The sequence below is a fragment of the Nylanderia fulva genome, unplaced genomic scaffold, assembly GCF_048542155.1.
Source record: "Nylanderia fulva isolate GAGA-0341 unplaced genomic scaffold, ASM4854215v1 Scaffold261, whole genome shotgun sequence".
In the NCBI taxonomy this organism is placed as follows: domain Eukaryota; kingdom Metazoa; phylum Arthropoda; class Insecta; order Hymenoptera; family Formicidae; genus Nylanderia; species Nylanderia fulva.
This window is the reverse complement of record NW_028190327.1, coordinates 50,324-78,268: the sequence shown is the minus strand read 5'-3', so window position 1 is coordinate 78,268 and position 27,945 is coordinate 50,324. Positions and strand designations below refer to the sequence as shown.

At 36.6% G+C, this 27,945-nt stretch overlaps 2 protein-coding genes across 2 annotated transcripts; both read right to left on the bottom strand.

Moving 5' to 3' along the window:
• Window positions 1–7,126: 7,126 nt before the first annotated feature.
• On the bottom strand, window positions 7,127–9,070 carry LOC146722867 (uncharacterized). Its single transcript, XM_085483715.1, has one exon. It carries the CDS (start codon window positions 9,068–9,070, stop codon window positions 7,127–7,129), a length of 1,944 nt encoding a protein of 647 aa, XP_085339841.1.
• Window positions 9,071–16,568: 7,498 nt separating this feature from the next.
• On the bottom strand, window positions 16,569–21,921 carry LOC146722866 (uncharacterized). The gene is made up of 9 exons (XM_085483714.1): window positions 21,647–21,921; window positions 20,985–21,427; window positions 20,484–20,813; window positions 19,998–20,306; window positions 19,534–19,832; window positions 19,041–19,305; window positions 18,520–18,680; window positions 18,113–18,390; window positions 16,569–16,851 (listed from the first exon to the last, which is right to left on the bottom strand). Exons 1-9 carry the CDS (start codon window positions 21,919–21,921, stop codon window positions 16,569–16,571), a joined length of 2,643 nt encoding a protein of 880 aa, XP_085339840.1.
• Between the last annotated feature and the right edge of the window lie 6,024 nt (window positions 21,922–27,945).

The following is a 27,945-nucleotide window of genomic DNA, read 5'->3' as shown; positions in this document are numbered from 1 at the left end:
GGTGGTCGGCCGCAAAATCCAGGCTTGGATCCGACGATCATCCGTTTTTTGAATAAACATATTGTTTACATACTATTTTCTTTGTTATTTCTCTCCCTCACCAGATATATATTTCTAAGAATTTATTTTACCCCTTCTCCTAATATTTTAAATATTTCTCTTTGTTCCCCTCCAGATATATATTTCTAAGAATTCCTTTCTCCTAATATTTAATTTTTTATCCCCACTACTTTTAAATATTTCTCTTTATTCCCCCTCCAGATATATATTTCTAAGAATCCCCTAAGATTCTCCTAATATTTTAAAAATGATCGTTACTCGATTATTAGTACTTTTATACGATCAGTCTTCCGTCGACTGTTTTAACTGGTGGTTCACTTTTTAATACCCTCGAGAAAAAATATTCTGCACCAAAAAAAAGCAGCAGCATGAATTACTACATGCCGAGACGTGATGAAACGTGCGAGAAGAAATGCGACGAGTAAGTATAACTTTTTCTATTTTATATATTTTATATTTTATATTTTTCTATTTTCTATTTTTATATTTTTTTTATGAGTTATAATTTCTTCTTTTCCAAATTTAGTTATAATTTCTTTTTCCTAATTTTACAGCGTTTCGCTGGAGTCTCGTGCGGTTCGTATACTTGGAAGACGATACGCATTGACGGCCACGGAATTCAAATTCCTCGAAATCGGCATCAGAGTGGATCCGCCGAGTTAGTGGAGATCGTCATAGGAGATCATCGGGGAAAACAGCTAATACTATCTCTCGAAACGTGGAAAGGACTCTACGAGCAACGTCACGCTATTCACAATTATCTGAACAATGACTCTCCCAACAACGATGTATATAATTTCATAAGTGTCGGGGCGCTAACAGTACGTTTTCACAAGATTAACGACACCAAGCTCATAAGTCTCGAATCGGCGGACGTGCGCATGATGATGGTCGAATCGACGTTACGTCGTATGTTCAAGCTCGATTCATGCATCGAAATAATGTTCGATCGATTGACGAGGCTCATCGCAACGGTCGATATCAAACATACGCAATTCTCCAATATTGCAACCACTGTAACGAATGCGAGAGAATTGCCGAATGCGATACGCGCTAGCAACGCCTTCGACATGCACCAATTTGTCGATTGCGAGCTGGTGGCTTTAGTTTTTAATATGTAATAAAACTTTATATATAATTATGTATTAAATATAAGACAAATAAATACTTATATGTATATCATGGTGTACTTTATTTGCGCGCCACCCGTTACATACTTTGCGAGAGAGCAACCACTAGAAAAGAAAGAGACAGCGCGCGAGAGAGAAATCGGATGTGGCGGCTCGCGGCGAGAGAGAGAGATTCGACGGCTCGCGGCGAGAGAGATTCGGCTCGGGCCTGCGGCGAAAGAGAGACGGTGAATTAAGACGCGAGAGAGAGAAAGAAGACGGGCTGCAGCAAGAGACGTACGCGAGAGAGAGAAAAAGAGACATACGAGTTTTGAGAGAGACGGCGAATTAAGACGCGAGAGAGAGAGAAAGAAGACGGGCTGCAGCGAGAGACGTACGCAGAGAGAGAGAAAAGAGACATACGAGTTTTGAGAGAGACGGCGAAATAAGATGCGAGCGCCAGAGAGAAGATGTGAAGGAGAGAGAGAGAAAAAGAGAGAGCTTTTAAAATAATTTTTAATAATTTCTTTATATTTTCCTAATATTTAAAAGGAAACAAGAGGTAAGGAGGACATTTTAATCTAAAATAAATACACTCATTTGATAATAATATTTTTTTTTAATCTATAAAATATGTGTAAATTTACATTTGTGTGTGTGTGTGTGTGTGTGTGTGTGTGTAAAATTAAAAATTAAAAAATATAAAAATAAAAAATTAAAAAATAGAAAAATAGAAAATAGAAAAATATAAAATATAAAATATATAAAAATAAGGATATAAATGAAAAATAAAAAATAAAATAATTTACATCATGGACGATTGGGGTGGCGACGGTGATTGCGACGGTGATTGCGGCGGTGACGGCGGCGGCGTGGCGGCGGTGTAGGCTGAGGCCTAACATCGTACGGGTCTGGTAGAAGTGAAAAGCTGCACCAGACCCCAATCGAGCAGGTCGGCTTCGTCGTCGCCTCTTAAAAATGCGTCCCAATCGAACATCTCTGGAACCATTATTGGAACGTATGGTTCATCTGTAAACATAACAATTATTAATTTAAAAATATAACAATTATTAATTTAAATATATAATACTGTTACGTCCCGACTCAATAAAACGGAAGAGTCGAAGGAAGAACGTAACTATACTAATGTCGAACGACACTAGACGGTGCGGCTGTTCGACCCGAGCGAACGTACGAAGGGCCCCGCAATAGGTCAGCGACCGCAAGGGTGACTCTTACTCTATTTAAAGGGCAGTTTGCTCGGTGGTCCCTTTTCAGCAAGAGAATTAAATCTCTTTTACGTGGGATGGGACCCTGTGCGACTTCCAGGATAGAAAGGAATGAGAGTTATGTTTTTTTTGTTTAAATAATTAAGTCCAGATTCATCCAAAAAATCTAGTTTAATATAATTATTTTTAATGAAATTAGAAAAGAAGAAAAGGTATTTACATATCTAGGTAATACTTAAACTACACGAAAACCTTATATGCACGATGTGAGTGTGTGTGTATATCTCGCGGGTGTTACATAAGTGCGGAGGTTATCAATCGGGATTATAACGGACAGGGTGTGTAAGAATATATATATATATATATATTAATATTAATACCCCGATTGGACATTACAATTTAGCAATAAGATTAATTTTAAGAGTAGGCGTGTATAGGTATGTGTGAAAGGTCATTGGATTTCTTCGAGTTGGACAGTAGAGGGGGGATAAAGTTTTTTAAATAGGAGTTGGACGGGGACGAGCAGAGGATATTCCGACTCGGAAAGATACCAATATACGAATTCGTCGGGATGTGCAGTTGTTAAGAATTGCGCCAGAGCCTCTAGATCCACGAGGTCGGGACCGATCGTAAATCCATCCTCAGGTACTTCACGTATCCTGGGGATCTGATCAATTAACCAGGCTCGGAGTTGGTCTAAAGTTAACCTGGGCTCCTCCTCGGTGAGATCGATCGTTTCGATCTCTTCGGTAGGTTCCGAGTCTTCGGAGGATGACGGGGAAGAGACAGGGGATTCCTCGAAGATTGATTGTCAAAGGAGCAGGGGATGGAGATCTAGGAAAATCGGGGAGTTTAGGGGAGGAAGGGAAGGAATTTGGGGAAGTTCCGCGGATGTGGGAATGGGAGACGTGTGTGGTGTGTGGGTGTCGAACGAATTAATATTATTGATAATAATAGTAGGGTCTTCTACACCCCGACCCGTTCTTTGTTTCAGCCGCCGATTCCGCCGATTCCTCGACGACCTGAACGCGGTCCGCGATATTCGGTTTTGAGGTCCGTCCACTACGAGATCGGGTGGTTTAAATTGGATTAAAAGAAAGAAAGAGTTCTGTTACAAATCGCGGGAGCTATATATATATATATATATATATATATATATACATATATATATATATATAATGTGTATATTTTTATATTCGTTTTCTTTTTATTTCCTAATTTACTAGCGGGAGAAATCACGAAGTCGTCCGCTGTTGCGGAGAATCCGGAGTGATGTCGGAAGAACAGGATAGAAATCACGAAGTCGTCCGCTGTTGCGGAGAATCCGGAGTGATTTCTGGAATAGAGGGTAGAAATCACGAAGTCGTCCGCTGTTGCGGAGAATCCGGAGTGATTTCTGGAATAGAGGGTAGAAATCACGAAGTCGTCCGTTGTTGCGGAGAGTCCGGAGTGATTTCGGAAGAAGCGGATAGAAATCACGAAGTCGTCCGCTGTTGCGGAGAATCCGGAGTAATTTCGGAACAACAGGATAGAAATCACGAAGTCGTCCGCTGTTGCGGAGAATCCGGAGTGATTTCTGGAATAGAGGGTAGAAATCACGAAGTCGTCCGCTGTTGCGGAGAATTCGGAGTGATTTCTGGGAGAAAGGTAGGAGAAGAACCAAAGGGTGTGAGGTAAATAATTGGGTTACCGAATCCAACAGCGAACCCAAAGACTCTAGTTTTTATGATTTGATTAAACTCCCGGAAATTGTACGAAGTATCGGTGTGAATGTGTTAGGTAGACTTACTACTTATCAAGAAGAACCTTGGTCAGCTGGAGGTGGCTCGGTGGTTGACGACGCCTGGGATTTCGTTTTGCGAAATTAATACTCACAGAATTAATAATTCTTTCGGTTGGACACTCAAATAAAACTAGTTGAAGTTTGCGAACGGGATGAGACTGAGACTGAATGAGAATGAATAAGAATTGAGAGAAAAAGCCTGTGTGTCGCTCGCACAGTGTTACTCGTATATAAACCTCCTTGCTCCTCCTTCTCCATTAGTTGTTAATATCCTCGACGAATAAGGAAATTTTCAATGACGCTTTTTAGGTTTGGAGGCGTCCTTTGATTTTGAAAATTAATATGATTGGTTCGGGCTTTGTTTAGAGTCCTGGGTTTCGACCAATGGAGAATTTGTTCTTATAGAGGGAGGTTGATATTTTATTGCTCCTCTAGTTGTGACTCAAGCAGATATCGCGTACGGTGATCTGTCAGGCGAGGATTGTTTAGGTTCTCGGAAAGTTTTATTGATTCTCAAGTGTTCTGTTGAAAGGAATAGGAACCAAAAATTGTTTTCCCTCGCCTGTCACATCGTGGCTTATCTGCGGGTCTGCGATATTTTGAATATCATTTTACACTCTCCGAAAGGAAAGAGATTCGTAGATTCAACCTGTTTGTCCTTTGAGACGTCGCGAGTTACTAGAATTTATTAGTTGGTCTATTTACTTCTCGCGTATATATATATATATATATATATATGTCTTTTGTTTCACGATTTAACTCTCTCTCGGATTACGTTTACTTTGCTTTTCGGGTCGTTCTCTATCCGCCTTTGATATTCAAGATATCGCTTTGCGTTCTTCGAAAGAAAAGAATCATGAAGACCGCAGGACGTAACACCCCCCGCCTTAGACAAATGTTGGGGGTGTAAAACACAACATTTGCAAGAATGCAATTATATTTGATTCTTTCCTTTCGAAGACTCAGTTTAATTTTTTTTGAAAATTCGAGTATAATTCCTTATGATTATACGCGCCTTTTCTATAATTGTAGCTATTATTTAGATAAACTATCTTTATTTATAACTATAATAAATGTTAATAAAATATATATGTTTTTTTTTTTTTTTTTTTTTTAATACCACTAATGTTGTAAAAGGAGGAAAGATAGAAGGTGACCACTAAAACCCCTTCTTTTGTCTTTCGTCCTCTTTTTCTTTTAATTTTATCTCCCTTTTCAAAGGGCCATTTTCCTTTCTGATTTTATGACTTTAGAATACTCGAGGTCGTTATACCATTGCTTCGAGACCTATAGTTTTCAGATGTCGGAAAGGATCGAATGCTTCTTTTATTGCTCTTCTCTCCATTGCTGGATTGCTTAAGACCCCCATCTTTCATCTAGATAGTCCCTAGGAGTATGCAGGTATTCTTCAATGCAAGCCCTGCATTCATAAGCAGGTTTTACTTGTATTATTCATTTATCGTAATAGACGCGATGAATTTGATGGTCGGCTGATATTGTGCACTAAGTTGTGTGGTACTACGAATATATATATATTCATGTTATTATAACATGTGATGCAGACTTTGCAGTTGTCGTTAACATTTTGGTAGAGCACTTCATCTAGCGCCATTACACCTCTGAGTTCCATTAGGTACTCATGCGTTTCAAGATAGTCGTCTGGTTTTACTCCGTCAATTGGTCCTTGGTATTTTTCTCTTTATAATTTAGGAGTCTATAAGAGGCGATGGTATACTGGTATTTTTACTATAATTCGACGAGCAATCGATGAATAGAACGCGAAAAAGGAAGGAAAATAAGAGTAAATAAAAAGGAAAATGGCTCTTTTCGGAGTCCTTATTGTAATGTGTACATGTGTATTAACGGGTTGGGATTATATTATATATGAGATTAATAACGTAGTTTAACAAAAATAAGAATAAGGCAAATATTATATAAATATACTAAGATTCTAATGTAAAAGTGCTTATGTGCACGTTGTCCTTATACGTTAACTTATTCTAAAAAAGTTTTTTTTTATTTTTTTTTGTTTTTTTTATTTTTTATATATAAAGAGAGAAAAATTATGTCTACCTTATTTTTGATATACGAATAATGTGATTATGTAAGTATGTATAGTTTATACGCTTATTTACTCTAAACTTAATTTTATATTGCAGGTTCAACGTCCGTGGTTAGCTTGGAAGTAAGATCGGCGTGGCCTAATCGAATGAGGACGTCTCTTAAATTGTATGCATGGTTAAAGAATTTGTTGTCGTTCTTCATGTGCAGCTTCACCAAGCCCGCTCCTTCTCTTAAAGGGAATACTATATTTATCCATCCCTCCTGTCCTTCTAAGAGCAATCGGCACAGTTCTCTCGTTTTTCTTGGCCATGTTGTTTCGCCTTTAGGGGACGTTAGTGGGCTAACCCGCATAGCAAGGCTTGCCACGGTAGTTCTTTAAAACGATCCTCAAGAAGGTAGATGTCGGGCATGCGGCGAGATACTGCCCTTCCCCAATCGGCGAGTATTACTTTAACTATTCTTGTACTATCGTTTATGCTTTTAACAAAGCCCCGTCGCCGAGTCTTGTGGTCTTTTACCACCACGTCCATGTTTTCTTTTATATGTTCCGGAAATAAATGTAGGAACATGGCTCTTCTCTCCATCCGGAACTGGAGTTCTTCTTCCATTTCTATAGGAGGTCCTTTTTGCTATTTTTTAATTGTACCCAGAAGAGAAGTGGTGATTCGGCTCTTACCACGGTGACGTCCAGACGGCTACGGGTGAGAAAGTCCATATCGATGTAAGGAACCTCCATCTCTGTAGAGGTCGAAATATAGGGTATTTTTATTATAGCGTCGGTGGATGATCAGTTAGGCGTTGCTATATGCTTATAGGGTGAGAATGAGGGTAGTTGTATTGGCGGTATGCCTTTGTTTGATGGTATTTTGCCCTCTTTCCTTTTATTCTTTGAGCTGTAAAGTGTAATTAGATGTTTCTTTAGTAGGGAGGTAAGGGTAAGTTCGGTGTTCTTGTTTTATTTCAGCGTAGGTAGGTTGTCCTTCGGTGTCAAAACCTGGGGATGAAGATTTATTGACTGGTGGTGGTCCTTTTATCTTTAAGTGTAGTAGTAGTTGTGTAAGGAAATCCCATATCGCTCCCAACAGGTATATAGACCATCCGTATACTGTGTGCAGGGCATAACCGTGCACTATTGTGTCTAGTATTAATTTGAAAATTTTTACTCCCAGATAGATACCCATTATTCCTGCACTAATGTTGCCAAACATTAAGAACTTGTTCCAAAATTTTTGCCACGTTGAGATAGCAATTTCTTCTACGACGTTTTTATCTAGTAAATTTGACAGAGAACCTCCTTGAATAGGCGATGGTCTTTCCATGACGCCTCTTGCTATGCTATTGAGCACAGCTGGTCGCTCGGCCGAAAACATTATATGATCTTTGAGTTCTTCGAGATCATTTTCCGTATATATACCGCTTGTGACGAGTGATCCAGGGCTTGAGTATTTCCAAGTAGGTTTAGTTAATGGTTTCATGATTGTTGGCGGCAACGTGTCTACTGGCCTCGGTGTTAGTTTATACCAGGAATCTCCTAGAAGATACATGGCAGGAGCAAAGGCGTTGCACGCTGTTTGTATCCCTTGGCGTAGTAGAATATGAGTTTGAGAAGTTAGAAAATATGTTTCGTTTCCCCTCAATACTGGTAGTTGGTTGTAGCATTTCTCTGTTCTTGCAATTTTTACCTCGACAGGTACGCATTTTACTATGTGAATAACTTCTCCTGCTAGTAATGCCATGTATCCGGGTCCCTTCATTAGATGATACGCGAAAATATCTGGTGATTGTGTGGCTATCGCTGGCGCATTTTGCAACATTTGTTGTTCTAAACTGCATTGTTGCAACAAAATATTTCTATATAGTTCATTTATTTGTGTGCAAATGTGTTTTTCTACGTATACAAATTTAGAATTCATATACGTGAATATGTCGAGATTTGCTACGCGTGTCTGTTTTTTAAAGATTGCAACGCCAGGTGCTGTTTCAAAAATGATTAGTTTTGGATGTTCCGTACGTGTGAGAGTGTATCCGCAGGTGACATATTTTCCTTTACTAGTTAAGGCAAAGATAGTATTTTGTGTGGTCAATGAATAGACCACGTGGGCTTGTTGATTTATATTATCGATGATTTTATCTGCGTAGCCTTCGTATAATATTCCGTAGCTTGAAAATTTACAAGTATCCGCAGGTACGGGATCCCAGAAGGTGTCCCCTCCTTCTATATCCGTGCAATGGGTGGAACTGAGTTCGCATGTTATTCCGGATCTGAGTTGCACTTTATTAGTGTTTATTCGTACGTCGGCTATATAGTCTTGTAATGTTATTGTGATGCTACCCAATACAATGACTTCCGTCCATGTTCCATACGGATCGGAATACGCATTACCGATGCATGAACCGTCATTATTCACACGCCCAGCTAATGTTATGGGGCGGGTTGTCGACTGATTAGATTTGATTCCGCTTATATAGGTGTCAGCTACTCGAAAGGACCCGTAGGAGTGCATTCGCTGGCATGCTTCACGGGATATTTCTTCGACATATGAGTATTTCCCATTAAATACGTCCATGGTGTGGGAAAACATTCCGCATTTTTTTATTAGTCGGTCGATCTCCACTTTACATTGAATTACCTTTACAGATTGAAATTCGTTGATTTGGAGCAATTGAATGTAGGTTTTGGTCGAATTTACACTTTGTCGAGGAATATCGCATTCTTCTATATTTAGCAGTGATAGGGTAGTAAGATTCGCGGAGGCTGATCCGCAGTCGTAGTCTATTATTCCATACGTTGGTCGTAAGCCAGATATCAAGATTAATATAATCATTCTCCAGATTCCTTGAGCCATCTGAAATTTTTAGATGTAAATTTTACTTAGTGGTTCATTCTCCTCCCCTTTTTATTTTGTTAATATATATATACATATGTTTATTTATTTGTATATATATATGTATATATTATTTTTTGTATTTATTATATATTATTTTTTCCTTTTTACTTGGTTGTTCATCAATGATTTTTATATGAGAAATGCGCAGTCTATTAGGGTGTACAATCCGGCTGTTTTTCCTTATTTTAATTTTCACATTATTTTTATTTAATATTTCCAGCACTTCATGTGGTCCCGTATAATGATCTCCGAATTTTCCTGGTTTCGGGCCTTTCAAGAGAAATACATGATCTCCTGGTTTAAAATTTTGAGGGTTAATTTTTCTGTCGTAATATTTCTTAGATTTATGTTTTGCTTCAATCACGTTTTTACGAGCATTCCCTTGGATAGTGTGAAGTTGCGTTACAAGGTTTATTAAATATTCATCATAATTTGCTAACTGATCGTTCGGAGGTAATAGCTCATTTGAAGGAATTCTGGCTATTTTTCCAAAGACTAATTCATACGGTGTATGTTTGGTTGCCTCATGTACGCTAGTATTATAGTTAAACATTGCAAGGTTTATCCATCTATCCCATTGCTTTTGTTCGTTTGCGTACTGTTTTAAGTATTCTCCTAATGCATGATGTGATCTTTCTAAAGATCCGTTGGATTGAGGATGAAAAGCAGTTGTGCGAAATTTGCGAATTTTAAACAATTTTGCAATTTTTTTCATTAAGTTGCCAATAAAATTTCTTCCTTGGTCTATTAATATGGCCTTAGGTGCTCCGAAAATACAGATAAAACGGTCCACAAAAGCTCCCGCAATAGTTTCGGAAGTTTGGTTTTGTAGTGGTATACCCACACAGAATTTAGTCAATTGGTCTTGTAAGGTTAGAATATATTCGTTGTCTCTTTCTGTCTTGGGTAAAGGTCCGACAATATCCATAGCTACTTTGTCGAAAGAAGATCCTGGTGTATCTGTTATTATCATAGGTTGTTTAGTTTTTACTCGAACTAATTTTTTCAATTGACATTGCAAACATTGTTGTATATATCTCTGAACTTCTAACTTTAAATTTTCCCAATAATAGTTATGCTTTATTCTATTATATGTTTTCGTGACGCCTCGATGTCCTCCTGTCGGTAAGCAGTGCATCTCACTGATTATAACCGGTCCTAAGTCCTTTGGTGGATATTTAATTTGTCCATTGCAAATAATAATTTTGGTGTAGGAATTAATAAATGCTAGTTGTAACTGTGATTTAATATTATTCCAAGGGACGTTATTAATAATTTCGGTTTTTGCAATGCTAATAGTTTCCAATTTTAAATTTTCTGTTAAATTTCGTAAGTCGTGTATGACAGCTGTTATTTGATTGAGAGTCACTGAGGGGCCTTCCCGTTGTGTTTCACTGATGGGTAGTATTACGTGGTAATATGTTTTGTATCTTATTGCTTTCGCTTTCCCTAACTCCAAGGGTCCTATGTTTGGAAGTTCATTCCGTTCGAAAAGTTTTTTAGACCCGGAGTCTAAGGGTTTTCCATCAATGTTGACAAAATATGCAATATTATCTTTTCGCAAAAATAATAATTCGCGAGAATCTATAACGTTGTTTTTAATTATCTCGTTTCTAATGATCTTAGGTTTTGTCTTTCTTGATTTTAAACTTCGGTTTATAAGATCCTGCTCGTCCTCTTCTTCTTCCCTTTTGTCGCTTGCTTCCTTTCTATTTTCATTTTGTTCTTTAATGCCAAAATTTTCTTCTGGTGAATCTGGTTCATTTTCAATTTCCTTAATCTGATTTCCTTTTCTATTCTCTTTTATTATTTGTCTTGCTGTTTGACTTCTTGTTTGTATTGTTTTTTGTTTAGGTGGGTCATGTATTAACCTCTTTTTTATTGTTTGTAATACGGGTGGTTCGTTCAATTCTTCAGTAGTGAATGGTGTAAAATCATCGTTATGTTTAGTTTCAGGACTGTCTTCGGGTATTATTTCTTTGGTTTCTTCATCGTCTGAGAAATGTAAATAAAAATCTTCATTTTCCTCTTCGTCTCTTCTGAAAGTTTTAAATTAAAATCTTCATCTTCATTTTCTTCTTCGTCGTTATCGGATCCTTCTAGCATTCTGGAAATTGTTTCTGCATCTGTGGGATTATTTGGGTTTAAAGTTCTTCGTTCTTTTATTATTTTGCAATCTATTTCTTCAAAACCTACTGGATTTCTTGACAATGCATCTGCATTTACATTGGTTTTACCAGCTTTATAAACAACATCATAATCATATTCTGCTAATTTTAATCTCCAACGGAGTATTCTCATATTTGCGTCTTGCGCATTTTTAAACCACATTAAAGGTTTATGATCTGTGACTAGGGTGAATTTTCTTCCATATAAATATGGCCTGAAGTGTTTGACGCAATATATTATAGCTAGTGCTTCTTTTTCGTAGGTGTCATATTTCAGTTCGTTGTCCGTGAGTGTTCTGGAGGCGTATTTGATAGGTCGGTCTCTGTTTATTTCTCCTTGTGAGAGTATACCGCCTACAGCTATCCCTGATGCATCCGTCGTTAAGATAAACGGTCGAGAAAAATCAGGATATTGCAGTACTGGTTCCTCGCATAGTCTTTGTTTTAAATTTTCAAATAATTCTTCTTGGGCTGATGTCCATTCAAATCGATCGGGTGTCCGATTCATGATTGTCGAGTATCGCCTTTTAGTAAGGTTGTTAACGGTTTGGTTAATTTAGAGAAATTTGGAATGAATCGCCGATAATATCCGACGAGTCCCAGAAATTGTTTAATGTTTTTTGGAGTTTTTGGTCGAGGGTATTTCCGTACGGCGTCTAGTTTCCTGGGATCTGGTCTTACTCCTTTTCTCCCGATTACGTGTCCCAAATATGTTACTTCGGGTTTTAAAAATTCGCATTTATCTATTTGTAATTTCAAGTTAGCCTTACGGAATCGCTCTATTAATGCATTATATTTTCTTTCGTGTTCTTCTAAAGATGTGGCATAAATGACAATATCATCCATGTAAACAAATAGTTCTTCGCCTTGTAATCCAGTTAATACTAGATCCATTAGACGTTGAAATGTTGCAGGTGCATTTTTTAATCCGAATGGCATTCGATCAAATTTGTAATGCCCGAAAGGGGTAGTAAATGCTGTTTTATGACTATCTGCGGGATCCATTTTTATTTAATGAAATCCGGATGCCAGGTCGCATACAGAGAAGTATTGTGCTCCTCCTAATTGGTCTAATATATCTACGATGTTCGGTAACGGATATGCATCTCCAACAGTTTTGTCGTTTAAAGTTCGAAAATCGAGGACCATTATCCATCGCTTGTTTCCTTTAGAGTCCTCCCTTTTTGGCACAATCCATATGGGTGTGTTATATGGGGATTGCGAATGTTTTACGATGCCTCCGTCTAGTAGTTCTTCTACTTGCTTGTTTATTTTTTCTTTATGTAATTGTGGAAATCTGTACTGCCGAGTGTTAATTGGATGGTCGTCGGTAGTTGGTATTTGATGTTTTAGTACGGGAGTTGCAGTTAGTTTTTCTCCAGAAATGTGAAATCGATCTTGGCTATTAGTTATTAGTTTTATTACGTTGTCTTGCTCCCTTTTATTCAAGTGATTTAAACGTAATAATTCCACTATTTTGCTAAGTCGATTCTCTTCCCTTTTCTCAGAGATCGTTAAACAATCTTGTAAATTAACATTTTCGACATTAAGTTGTTGCGTCTTTTTACATTTCAATTTTCGTTTTTGCATAAAATTATTTATAAGTTGTTGGGATTTGTTTAATAGAAACGTTGAGATCCTCAAAGACGGTTTATTCTTATCTTTAATTTTTTTGAATCTTTTAACCTTCAGATCTTTAATATTTAAATTATATTTTTGTTCCCTTTCAAGAAGGTCTTTTATGGTGACGTGAGATGTTTTTAATGTATCATCTCCATTTCCTGTAAATAATCCAACCTTTGGAAAGTTAATGTTTAAGAAAGATAGAGATCTTTGTTTTCCCGAATTTTTAGAACAGGATTGTGTCGAATTGCGTAGTAAGGTTTGGTAACTTCCCTCCTCGCAATCGACGGAGCTAGAATTTTCTGACAGGGTTTGGAAATTTCCCTTCGAATTTCTAGAATTATCCCCTCCAGGAGAGGTTTGGTAATTTCCCTCTCCAAAGGTCTCTGAATTATAAAAATTTTCGGGAGAGGTTTGGTAACTTCTCTCTCTATGAATGTTTAAGTTAATAAAATCTTCATTATAATTTTCATTTATAGTTTCATTAGTATTTTTGTCTTCTTCATCTTCGAGATCTTCTTCTTTATCTTCGAAATTTTCTTCTTTATCTTCGAAATTTTCTTCTTTGTCGCATTTGACGTCGATTTCTGTGTGTTCTTCTTTCATAATTTGAATTTTGTTTTGGTCATTATCCGTTTGGGTGTCCGATTCATGATTGTCAAATAATCGATATAGCTGTTTTATACGTAGAGTCGGTACGGGGACTTCTACTTCTTCGTCCAAAAAACTTAGGACCCTTAAATATCCTTTTCCGGAAACATTTTCCACGATATTATCCATCAAATAAATTCCGTGGTTTATTTCTAATTTCGGTATGAATCCTACTTCAACATCGGTGTTCTCTATTCTTACGTAGAATAGCGATTTGGATCTGGGGGGTATTACTATAGTTTCCGGTGAGAAAAAGGGCACACTAGTTCCTGCGACGTCTAGCTGTCTTTGCGCGTAATCTATTTTTGACGAGGTTTGTTTGAAAAAATCATTTCCTAATATTCCGGATTGCGGGATTGGAAAATCGTTAGCTACTATATGGAATGAGACTGGTAATTCAAAAAGAGTAAGCGTAGTTTCACCGAGGGTATAGACAGGGTAATTATTTATGCCATTTAGTTTTAAGATATTCGAATAACTTATTTTAACTTCTTTGGGTACGAAATCTTCCTTTATTATGTTGGGTCCGGATCCTGTGTCTAATAAGAAGGTTAAGTGTGTGGGTAGGTTGTTAATGTGGACCTGAACAGTAGGCACGCGACTGTGTTTATCGAGGTTTACTGTTACAGGCCGTATCTCTACTTGGCGGTCTATTTTACTTCTCGTGATGCTGTCGGGTGTGAAGTCTGCTCGGCCCCCCGTTGCGCACCCGACCCCGAGGGACCTGCATAGTTTTCCTGGTTGTTCCCCTTTCGCCGGTTATTACTCGCGATTCGCGACTCACAGTTTTCTAGAATATGTCCTTGTTCTTTACAGTATCGACAGTATGTATCGTTTTTCGAAGTTGGTCGTTGAGTTGTTTTAACGCGACAATCTTTAGTGGCGTGTCCAAATTTGTCGCAAAGTTGACATGTAACTTTCGGTCTATTTTCTGAATCCTTTTCTTCGTTTTGTTTTTTCCAACAATTGTTAGCAGGATGACCGGGTCTATCGCACCATTGACAAACTACAGATGGTTTATTAGTCCTTTGTTTTGAATTATTTTGCTGGCATAACTTTGCATTATGACCAACCTTTGAGCATAATTGGCAAGAGACGACCCTTTCTTGTACTACATTTATCGGTTGCCTAGCTCGAGGATCCTGCTGACGACATTTATCTGCACTATGTCCGCGTTTTTTGCATGTTTGGCAAATCATAATTTCTGTTTCTTGGCTTGTTTGGAAATCATGTCCTTGTAAAGAAAATTGAGTGAGTTTCCTACAGTTGTTCGCGATATGTCCTTCTTTGAAACAGATCTGACAAGTGTCTCGCCCTCGATTAGTAGGCGCGTGACCTATGTTAACGATTTGGTCCTGTCGTAAACTTGTCATCTCTCGAAGCTCTCTTTCTATCCTTAGCGCGTCAGCAACGGTTTCCTGTACATCTAAGTCTCTCGCAATTCTCTGCTCTATTTCAGGTTTGAGTCCTCGAATAAAGCATTTGCACATGTCCTTTTCTACTGTTGTTTTTATATTGTGTTCGGGCAAAATGTGTCCTGAGTTTTTATATGCTTCTTGTATTTGTTTTCCAAGGAGTTTAACTCAATTTGTATAAGTAACGACGTCTTCTTCGTTTTTCTGATAAATGCATCCTAACTCTCCTTGCAATTGGTAAATGTTTTTAGTGGGTCCGTAAATTTGTTTTAAATATGAGGTTAAATTAGATACCTTGTCAAAATCTTGGTCTCGTATAGTTCGACGCGCTTCCCCTACAATTCTAGTTCTTAAAATTTTTGTAAATTGGGCCTCTGCTTCTTTAGGAAGCATTGATTTTGCTTCCTCGCAACCCTCAATAAAATAATTTAACGGAATATTACTACCGTCAAAGAAGGGGACGGCTTCAACCGCATATTTCAAAGTTGCAAAAGGGTTAGCATTGGCCATGTTTGCCGATTCTAATTCTTCAGAGTAGCGATTAGACTCAATTTTAATTCCAGAGATTTCTTTATGTACGGTAGAATCGGTGTCGGCGGAATCGTCGGAATCCAACACGAGTGGCTGGGTTATTAAAGCGGTATCCGTTAAGTTGGTCTCGGGGTTTTTGAAAGAGAAGTTGTCTTGTCGGGGTGTGGATCCAGAGGGTCCAGCGGGTGTTGACGTGTATAAAGTGTTTTGTTTATATTTGCGTGTATCTTGTATCTCTAAAGCGGTTTTGTAAAGATCTTCTACGTTACTTTTATCTGTTTTACTTCTAGTTTCTTTACTCATTCCTACCACTGAAAATCGCACATTTCAATCCCGGACGAACCCCCAAATTTTCGTATGTTACGTCCCGACTCAATAAGAAGGAAGAGTCGAAGGAAGAACGTAACTATACTAATGTCGAACGACACTAGACGGTGCGGCTGTTCGACCCGAGCGAACGTACGAAGGGCCCCGCAATAGGTCAGCGACCGCAAGGGTGACTCTTACTCTATTTAAAGGGCAGTTCGCTCGGTGGTCCCTTTTCAGCAAGAGAATTAAATCTCTTTTGCGTGGGATGGGACCCTGTGCGACTTCCAGGATGGAAAGGAATGAGAGTGGTTGTTTTTTTTTGTTTAAATAATTAAGTCCAGATTCATCCAAAAAATCTAGTTTAATATAATTATTTTTAATGAAATTAGAAAAGAAGAAAAGGTATTTACATATCTAGGTAATACTTAAACTACACGAAAACCTTATATGCACGATGTGAGTGTGTGTGTATATCTCGCGGGTGTTACATAAGTGCGGAGGTCATCAATCGGGATTATAACGGACAGGGTGTGTGAGAATATATATATATATATATTAATATTAATACTCCGATTGGACATTACAATTTAGCAATAAGATTAATTTTAAGAGTAGGCGTGTATAGATATGTGTGAAAGGTCATTGGATTTCTTCGAGTTGGACAGTAGAGGGGGGATAAAGTTTTTTAAATAGGAGTTGGACGGGGACGAGCAGAGGATATTCTGACTCGGAAAGATACTAATATACGAATTCGTCGGGATGTGCAGTTGTTAAGAATTGCGCCAGAGCCTCTAGATCCACGAGGTCGGGACCGATCGTAAATCCATCCTCAGGTACTTCACGTATCCTGGGGATCTGATCAATTAACCAGGCTTGGAGTTGGTCTAAAGTTAACCTGGGCTCCTCCTCGGTGAGATCGATCGTTTCGATCTCTTCGGTAGGTTCCGAGTCTTCGGAGGATGACGGGGAAGAGACAGGGGATTCCTCGAAGATGATTGTCGAAGGAGCAGGGGATGGAGATCTAGGAAAATCGGGGAGTTTAGGGGAGGAAGGGAAAGGAATTTGGGGAAGTTCCGCGGATGTGGGAATGGGAGACGTGTGTGATGTGTGGGTGTCGAACGAATTAATATTATTGATAATAATAGTAGGGTCTTCTACACCCCGACCCTCTCTTTGTTTCAGCCGCCGATTCCGCCGATTCCTCGACGACCTGAACGCGGTCCGCGATATTCGGTTTTAAGGTCCGTCCACTACGAGATCGGGTGGTTTAAATTGGATTAAAAGAAAGAAAGAGTTCTGTTACAAATCGCGGGAGCTATATATATATATATATATATATATATATATATATATATATATAACTAGCTTTTCGGACTCTATTCGGACCGCGCTCCGCGCGGTCCTCATATAGCCTATATTAAATCCGTTTTAACACAACAAATTAATTCTTTTTTTGTATTACCGCGAACTACTTCCACATTTGTTGTTTGTCAAAATGTTATGTATAAAATATCTGGGAGAAAGAAATAGATAACATAGTAGTCATCCATAAAAAATTTAAACATTTATTTTGGTTAATATATACTTTAAATATTTTTTTTATTACTTAATTATTATATCCTTTTTTACATTTTACTCAATTATTTTTTATTTCTAATGTACCCACCGCTAACCCGCTATTATTAGCTCTCATACAATTTCATAATTCTTCAATTTACAAAATTTCCCTGTATATTACATTTTTTGTAAAACATTTTTCACTTTCTTCAATTAAATGTCCTTGATTGCTACATTCATCAATTTTAATTTTTACACTTTCTCTTTTTGTTGCTCTAGAAAATGCCACATAAAGTTGACCATGAGCAAATACAGGATGTGGCAAATAAATTCCAATTTTTTCTAAACTTTGTCCTTGTGATTTATTTATTGTCATAGCAAATGACACTCGAATAGGAAACTGTCTTCGTTTAAACTTAAATGGCAGTTCCAAATCATTTGTAATTAAATCTATCCTCGGAATCATGACAATTTGTCCTCGAGCAGGACCTGTTATAACTTCTACATAAATTATATTATTTTTCAAATTAGTTACAATAAATCTTGTACCATTACAAAGTCCTTTTTTAGTATTTAAATTTCTTAATAAAATTACTGTAGCACCAACTTTTATTTTAAGCCGATGAACTGGCATTCCAGAAGGTGTTAGTGAGTTTAGAAACTCAGTTGGAAAATTTAATTGCTCCTGTGGATCATCACTTACAATACAGTCAATAGAGAGATACTCCTTTTCTTCTCCTTCCATTAGACAAAGAATTTCATCATTAATTTTGAAAGTATCCTCATTTTTAGGACAAAGAATCGCTCGATTCTGATTTTCTCTAATCCTTTTCATGGTAATTCTATCACCAAAAATCTCATTAATAAGAGATTCTTTTGATATAAAATCTTGTGGAATTTCAATCGTGTCTAAATTTAGTCCATCTGTATTTGATAATTTACCATCTCCGAGTTGCATTAACCAATTTGCAAATTCTTTTTCTTCCGCAGTTCTCATATTTTGCTGTAATTTAACCTTAATTACATTCCTCCATATAGGGTTGTATTTTACAGTCGATTCAATTATCGCTGTTTTGTGTACATGAGGTACTACTGGAAGATTTTGTCTGAAATCTCCTGCAAATAAAATTACTTTTCCTCCAAATGGTTGATGATTCTTCATTAAATCCTTGAAAAGTTTATCAATTGCTGTTAAGGCATGTCCAACAGTCATGCTTACTTCATCCCATATGATTAATTTGGCATTGATCAATTCTCGTGCAGCTTGAGAATTTTCTCTAATATTTGATTTAGCTGCATCATCAATTGGAATTGTAAGCTTAAACAGAGAATGATAAGTTCTTCCTCCTTTCAGAAGTGTGGCTGCAATTCCAGTTGAAGCACATGGAAGAATTATTTCATTTCTTCCTCGAATAACACTTAGAAATGTATTAAATAGATAGGTTTTACCACTTCCTGCAAACCCGTCAATAAAAAACAAACGCTTAGGTTCATTTTCATTTACAATTGCTCGCATTACTATATCATACACGTATTTTTGCTCATCATTTAGTGTAGATAATAAATAATCACCACGTATTTTTTCTTCATCTACATTATACTCTGTTTCATAAATATTTATTTCAGTTGGATTTGGTAATTGAAATTTCTCACAACTACTTCCATTATTTATCAGAATTTGTTGTATATGGTTTAACGCCATATTTTCGGGATTTACAACATTATTATTTACAAAGTCCTCAATCATAAAATCTTTGTATTTATTCCAAATTGTTGGTACATCTATTGGATTTCCAAAGATGCAAATGTAAGCAAATAATTCTCGAAGTTGTGCAGGCATATTCGATTCTGTTGCTTCCTCCATCGTTTTTCCCCAAAAGTCATCAGTTTCTACTAAATTTTTTGCAATTGCTGCATCCTTAAACGTATTATAAATAATTCCATTTACATTTCTCAAATCTTCAAAACATTTTGCTCCAGTCACATGTAGTAGAAGAAGACGGAGATAAAATCTTTCAATATCTTTTATGCTTACTGTATATAGTCTTGAAATTATTTTTTCACCACCTTTTTTACGTGGCTTCCACTTAGTTTCTTTTTTATTATAAACATAATGATAAGGAATATCTGTATAAAGATAATTTACTGCATTTTCATCATATTGATTTAATTTGAACCATGCAGTCAGCGTAGTATCTCGATTTAGCTCTCTTTGAGCAGCTTGTTCTTCATTTCCTGCTCGAAAATAAACCATTTGGCGATCAGGCAAATGAACTGCCAATCTTATTACTGTATGAGATTTCATGAACAGATCATATCCATTAAGTCTCCACATTGCTTCTGGAGCACTAACATATCTTGCATCCAGGAATGAGTTAACCTCATCTACTCTAATGAATTTTGTACCATCTCGTGCTTGCACTTCAATTGCAGCACAATCAAATCCTTTATGAATATATTTATATAGATATTTTACTCTCTTCACTGATGAACATATTTCTAAATTAATATGTCGATTATATTTCATGATTAAATATGGTGAATACGGCACCACCCATCGATTATCCACTTCTTTATTTCTAACGATGTATTTTATTCCAATATTCCTACGTTGATAGATGGGATATCCATTTACATTAGCATTAGTTTTATCACAAAATTCTTTTGGAAAACCTTTTGAACATTTTCCATCGTCCCCAGTGCAAGGATATCTCCTCGACGGATCTCCACATGGACCGTGAATCATGTGTTTCAAAACTTTTTCATTAAGTTCTGAATATTTTTCTTCATTAGGAATTTCAGCCCATACCATCATATCAATGACTTCTTGAAGTCGGGGCTTATCTTCATCGCTCAACATTGCAAGTAAATGCAAATGTGGAAGTCCTCTTTTTTGAAATTCAATCACACCTGCATAAGCTATAATATTTCCAAAAATTTTATTTTGAATTAAATCTTTTAAAATCTCTTTGACATCCAAATTAAATGTTTTAGCGACTAAATCAGGTCGAAACTCTATTTGACATCCATCAAGATTATCCTTAATTTCAGGACATTGAGGATTGCAAGTCATGGTTAAAAAAATGTCTGGTTTACCATACTTTCTTACCAAAGACATGGCATCTTGGTATCTTTCTTGCATGTTCCTTAGACTGCCCATAAATGAAGATGGTAATATTACAGGTACACCAACTGTAATTCCCTTATTTTGTGCTCGATTATCAAGGTGATCCATTAATCCTGAATAAAGTTCTGCTCTTAATTGAGGTTGATTTAATTTAATATAATTAAGTCTATTGGCTTCAGTTTTCATATAGGCATCAAGTATAAATTGACATCTCAATTTGCCTGCTCTTTTAAATTGGCTAAATTCGGCTCTTGGTGCCAATAGATGAGCATAATAATCCATTTGAGTTACTTTAAATCCTGAATATTTATAATTATAAGATTTCATTTCTGAATGCCATCCATCGTTACCATATGGATATAACAAAGGATAACACATTGGGTCACACCTTTTGTTCAGAATTGATATTTGTTGAACATCGTTTGAATTTTTATTATAAATCCGAATGTCTCTTTCAAATGGAGGCTCACCATCTACATTCTGAAAGACCACAGCTATTTCATTAGCTTGTGGAGCATTATATCTTCTTTGATCATGTTGAGGATCGTTTCGAAAGGACAACATTAAATTTATATTTTTATTCCCTATCGGATTAAGATCTTGTTCAACTTGACGCATCATCTTGAAAGTCTTTGCAAATTCATTGCATTCAACCATAAAACTTGACAAATTTTTCATTATTTCAAAATCACACTCTTGATTAGCTTTCTTATTCATTCTATGATTTATAGCTTCTTCTATATCTAAAAAGTAAAGCTGCGCAAAGCGCGGAGCTTGTTCATCTGCTGGGCGCATTGCTGTCGAAGTCAAATGATGATATTGCCCATGAATCTTTAAGCAATAAGGAGCATTGCTCACAACATCCAATGGATTTCTATTGCCCGGGGCACCCATAGAAGCCATAGCTAAAGCGCTATTATATGAACGAATATTATGAAGGAAATTTTTCGATGCATAATCATTTCCCATGTATAATTTTTTAATAAAATCAGGACAATTTATTGACTTTAATGTAAGCTTACCCTTTTGACAACAATATGTAAATTTCCCATCTTTAGGTTTTTCACATTCAAAATTTAACGATTTGCAAAATTGGCATTCTATATTCATTTGGCCAAGTGTATGAACTGACACATTTATTTCATTGCCCTTAGCAATTAGCGCAATATGATGATTTAATTGTCTAGCTTGTTGCCTTTTCTGAGCATGTCTTTGGGCATCAGCTTCGAGTCGTTGAGACCTTTCGTCATCATTTTCATTGACCCTCTGCTGATAATTTCTTTGAGCATTAGCTTCGAGTCGTTGAGACCTTTTGTCATCATTTTTATTGACTCTCTGCTGATAATTTCTTTGAGCATTAGCTTCAAGTCGTTGAGATCTTTCCTCCGAACTCTCAATTTTTCGCATTTGTCGTAAGCGCTTGCTTTCGTGACTAATTTTATATAAATTTCCGCCTTTTCTCTTTTGAGGCATACTTATCTGTGTCGTACCGTATACGGCGTATACGTAGGTATATTATAAATATTAATTGTAATAATTATATCTATATTATCTATCTATATATATAAGTACCGTCTGTCTGTATGATCAAGAATTATTTATTCATTAATTCATCGATTTTCTTGATGGAATTTTTCTTTTTCGTGCTTATTCTGTTTTATATTAATTCTTTGTATAAACACACAGCAGCCTTTTTTTACAGGCGCACAGCAGCCTTTTTTTTACAGGCGCACCGCAGCCTTTTTTTACAGGCGCACAGCAGCCTTTTTTTACAGGCGCACAGCAGCCTTTTTTACAGGCGCACAGCAGCCTTTTTTTTACAGGCGCACAGCAGCCTTTTTTACAGGCGCACAGCAGCCTTTTTTTACAGGCGCACAGCAGCCTTTTTTCTACAGGCGCACAGCAGCCTTTTTTTACAGGCGCACAGCAGCCTTTTTTCTACAGGCGCACAGCAGCCTTTTTTACAGGCGCACAGCAGCCTTTTTTTACAGGCGCACAATATCCTTTTTTACAGGCGCACAGCAGCCTTTTTTTACAGGCGCACAATATCCTTTTTTACAGGCGCACAGCAGCCTTTTAATATAATTTTATATATTTTTCTATTTATATATATATTTTTTTTATTTTTATATAATTTTATATAATTTTTATATAATTTAATTTAGAATATCTAAAAAATAATTATTTTTTATATAAGTAAATGTAATAAAAGTGTAATTATTATAAAATAATTACAAATATTTAAACACATTTATTACAAATACCTATAGATATAAAGATTTAAAATATCTACCGTCTCTCTCTCTTTCTCTCTCTCTCTCCCTTCACTCTTCCTCTTCAACGTTTTAACTTCGTTTATCACTAACTCCTTTTTCGTAAAGTTTTACGTCTTCGACTCCTTTTTTGTTGTACTAATTTCATTTATTATAATATTTTCTATTTTATTTAATCTATCCGTTATGACATTTAACGTAATTTAATATGAAACCAGCAACTTATATAATCATTTATTAAATGACTCACGTTAAAAAATCGAAACTCACTCCTAAGTAGTGATTTTTACAAAATCACACTAATAAGTAATTTAAAAAAAATTTGTGTACATGTTTGTGATTATGTGTGCAATTCATGTAAATAAACCTTTAATTTGTATGCCTTGACCATAGTAACATTTAAATTCAATATTCTTATGTTATACATACATTTCCTTCAACTTTTTTAAAATCAATGTGACATATAATACTGCTTAACCAAGATGTCTAAAGAGAGCAGCGAAAATGCATGCAGTTCAAATCAGCATAATGTAAGTAGATTTTAATTTTATAGAGAGAGAGAGAGAGAGGGGGAGAGAAAGAGAGAGGAAGAAGGAGAGAAAGAAGGGGGAGGAGAGAGAGAGAGAGAGAGAGAGAGCGTGTGTCTCAAAGAAAGAGGGAGAGAGAAAGAGAGAGAGCGTGTCTTAAAGAAAGAGATAAATAAGAATTATTAATTTATTATAGATATATTCTATATCTTTTTTTAGAATGACATCAGGTACTGCGAAACACTTTTTGTTGAAAATAATATTTTAAAGAGGCAATTGCAAGAATTGCAGCAGCAGCTGGCTATGGCGAAACAACCACAGTCCGCAGTGGTGGCTGCTGAGAATACACAGCCTGCAATGGTGGCTGCTGAGAATACACAGCCTGTAACGGTGGTAGCTATTGACGACCCACAGCCTGCAATGACACCGTCAGAGAATATAGAAAAAAATACATTCCAATGTAAGTATATAATAATAAAAAAAAATTATAATAATAAAGAATTATAAATCAAAATAAATAATATATAATATCAATATTATTAATATTATATATAATAATATAATATTATAAATAAATATTATGTAATATAATCATTTTTTGCAGTAAAACAGAAAGCTCGATGGGCAAGAGCCGGAAGAGGTCGAGAACGCGGACGCGGCCGTGGCCGCGAACGCAAAAACAGAATTATAAATTATATTACCATGTAATATCTAACATTTCTTCTTCTTAAATAAATTATTTTTTGCAAAAAGTGCTTCACTACTCATATTATAAAATAAATATAATAAATTAATAATCTCTCTCTCTCTCTCTCTCTCTCTCTCTCTCTCTCTCTCTCTCTCTCTCTCTCTCTCTCTCTCTCTCCTCTCCTCTCTCTCTTTCCCCTCCCCCCTTTCTCTCTCCCCCTCTCTCCTCTCCCCCTCTCTCTCCCTCTCCCTCCCCTTTTCTCTCTCCCCCCTCTCTCTCTCCTCTCTCTCTCTCTCTCTGTCTCTCTCTCCCTCTCTCTCTCACTCTCTCTCTCTCTGTCTCTGTCTCTCTCTCCCTCTCTCTCTCACTCTCACACTTTACTTTTTAAAATAATAAATATCTATAAATTATTAATATATATATATAGAGATATATTTTTATTAAATAAATATATAGTAAATACATATTACGTATAATTTAAATATAAAAATTACATATTAAATCATACATTAGAAATAGATATTAAAAATTATGAAAAAAAATCAATGAAATGAATCATTATTAATTTATTTTTACATATCAAATTTTATTTTTTTTTATATTTCTTGCTCTTGTTATCATTACTTATATCTTTTCGTTTGTTATTATTTTTCCCTTCTTCTTTCAATTCTTCTTTCTTTATCTCCTGATTTTCAAATTCAATTAGTGCTTGTACTAAAATATCATCCAGCCCATCTTCAAGCACTGAAATTTTTTAAAATTTAATTAGATATCTCTATATATAATGTTACAGATATAATTAAAAGATATTATGCAACCAAAATATTTATTAAAAAATTTAAAAAATTTTAAATTAATTATTATTATTAATTTTTATTTACCGTCTCTAAATTCTTCCATGTCCCTTTGCCTTGTTGACATTTCCGTGCTGCTTTGCTCATCATAATTTATTCCATTGATTATAACGGCTTCACTACTTATGTTATTCTAAAAAAAATACATATAATATATATCTACTATTAAATTAATCCCTCTCTCTCTTTCTCTCTCTCTCTCTCTCTCTCTCTCTCTCTCTCTCTCTCTCTCTCTCTCTCTCTCTCCCTCCCCCTCTCCCTCTCTCTGTCTCTCTTTCTTTAAGACACACACGCTCTCTCTCTTTCTCTTTCTTTCTTTGAGACACACTCTCTCTCTCTCTCTCCCTCTCCCTCTCTCTCTCTCTCTCTAGAACACACGCGCTCTTTCTCTCTCTCTCTTTAAGACACATGCTCTCTCTCTCCTTATTTCTCTCCTTCCCTCTTTCTTTAAGGCACACGCTCTCTCTCTTTCTCTCTCTCTCTCTCTCTCCCTTCCTCTCTCCCTCTCTCTTTCTTTAAGACACTCTCTCTCTCTCTTCCTCTCTCTTTCTCTCCCCCTCTCTCTCTCTCTCTCTCTCTCTCTATAAAATTAAAATCTACTTATATTATGCTGATTTGAACTGCATGCATTTTCGCTGCTCTCTTTAGACATCTTGGTTAAGCAGTATTATATGTCACATTGATTTTAAAAAAGTTGAAGGAAATGTATGTATAACATAAGAATATTGAATTTAAATGTTACTATGGTCAAGGCATACAAATTAAAGGTTTATTTACACGAATTGCACACATAATCACAAACACGTACACAAATTTTTTAAAAATTACTTCTTGGTATGACCAAGTCAATAAATGCGTATGCACATGGGTGCGTGGGTGGATGAATAGGATGATAAAAATTTGTTAAAATTATAGTAGCCATCCCCAACAAAATTTGAATACAAATTTCGAAAAAGTCTGTGAATAAATGTGTGAATGCGTGGGTGGATGCGTGGGCGGGATAAAACTTTAAAAAACCACACAACAGCTTTCTCATAAAAATTTGCAACATTTTTGTACCAATTTCGTAAAAATTTGTCCATAAATGCGCACGCGCGTGGGTGAATGCGTGGGTGGAGGTGTAACACTTGAAAAAACCACATCCTCTTCATCTTCAAAAAATTTGCAACATTTTAGTACCAATTTAAAAAAAATCGGTTCATAAATATACGATTGCGTGGGTGGGTGCGTGGGTGGAGGGGTAAACTTAAAAAAATAAACCAGTAGTTTTCTCAAAAAAATTTGCAACATTTTGGTACTAATTTCGTTAAAATTGGTCCATAAATGCGCATGCGCGTGGGTGGATGCGTGGGTGGGTGCGTGGGTGGAGGTGTAACACTTAAAAAAACCGCATCGTCGCTATCTCCAAAAAAATTTGCAACATTTTGATACCATGTGTTCAGAAATATTGCAAAAAAAGATTAAACATACCCTCCTCTGTAGAAAAAAAAAAAATTAAAAAATTAAAAAAAAAACCCCACAGCAAAATTTGCAACATTTTGGTACCAGTTTCACGAAAATCGGTCCACAAATGCGAAAGTAGTTCGCGTACATACATACAGACAGACGGTGCTTTTGGTCCATAAATGCGCACGCGCGTGGGTGAATGCGTGGGTGGAGGTGTAACACTTGAAAAAACCACATCGTCTTCATCTTCAAAAAATTTGCAACATTTTAGTACCAATTTAAAAAAAATCGGTTCATAAATATACGATTGCGTGGGTGGGTGCGTGGGTGGAGGGGTAAACTTAAAAAAATAAACCAGTAGTTTTCTCAAAAAAATTTGCAACATTTTGGTACTAATTTCGTTAAAATTGGTCCATAAATGCGCATGCGCGTGGGTGGATGCGTGGGTGGGTGCGTGGGTGGGGGTGTAACACTTAAAAAAACCGCATCGTCGCTATCTCCAAAAAAATTTGCAACATTTTGATACCATGTGTTCAGAAATATTGCAAAAAAAGATTAAACATACCCTCCTCTGTAAAAAAAAAAAAAAAATTAAAAAATTTAAAAAAAAACCCCACAGCAGCCACCCCCGAAAAATTTGCGACATTTTGGTACCAGTTTCACGAAAATCGGTCCACAAATGCGGAAGTAGTTCGCGTACATACATACAGACAGACGGTGCTTATATATATAGATGTGTATATTTTTATATTCGTTTTCTTTTTATTTCCTAATTTACTAGCGGGAGAAATCACGAAGTCGTCCGCTGTTGCGGAGAATCCGGAGTGATGTCGGAAGAACAGGATAGAAATCACGAAGTCGTCCGCTGTTGCGGAGAATCCGGAGTGATTTCTGGAATAGAGGGTAGAAATCACGAAGTCGTCCGCTGTTGCGGAGAATCCGGAGTGATTTCTGGAATAGAGGGTAGAAATCACGAAGTCGTCCGCTGTTGCGGAGAATCCGGAGTGATTTCTGGAATAGAGGGTAGAAATCACGAAGTCGTCCGCTGTTGCGGAGAGTCCGGAGTGATTTCGGAAGAAGCGTATAGAAATCACGAAGTCGTCCGCTGTTGCGGAGAATCCGGAGTAATTTCGGAAGAACAGGATAGAAATCACGAAGTCGTCCGCTGTTGCGGAGAATCCGGAGTGATTTCTGGAATAGAGGGTAGAAATCACGAAGTCGTCCGCTGTTGCGGAGAATCCGGAGTGATTTCTGGGAGAAAGGTAGGAGAAGAACCAAAGGGTGTGAGGTAAATAATTGGGTTACCGAATCCAACAGCGAACCCAAAGACTCTAGTTTTTATGATTTGATTAAACTCCCGGAAATTGTACGAAGTATCGGTGTGAATGTGTTAGGTAGACTTACTACTTATCAAGAAGAACCCCAGCTGGAGGTGGCTCGGTGGTTGACGACGCCTGGGATTTCGTTTTGCGAAATTAATACTAACAGAATTAATAATTCTTTCGGTTGGACACTCAAATAAAACTAGTTGAAGTTTGCGAACGGGATGAGACTGAGACTGAATGAGAATGAATAAGAATTGAGAGAAAAAGCCTGTGTGTCGCTCGCACGGTGTTACTCGTATATAAACCTCCTTGCTCCTC

Excerpts from the sequence above, each read along its gene's own strand:
- LOC146722867 (XM_085483715.1), bottom strand. The coding sequence starts at position 9,070 with ATGATTATATTAATCTTGATATCTGGCTTACGACCAACGTATGGAATA.
- LOC146722866 (XM_085483714.1), bottom strand. The coding sequence starts at position 21,921 with ATGCGAAAAATTGAGAGTTCGGAGGAAAGATCTCAACGACTTGAAGCT. Across the intron at positions 21,428-21,646 it reads AAGGGCAATGAAATAAATGT|CGCTTTAGCTATGGCTTCTA; the intron begins GTCAGTTCATAC and ends TTCATATAATAG. Across the intron at positions 19,306-19,533 it reads ATCAATATGATGAAAATGCA|GATGCAGCAATTGCAAAAAA; the intron begins GTAAATTATCTT and ends AATACGTTTAAG.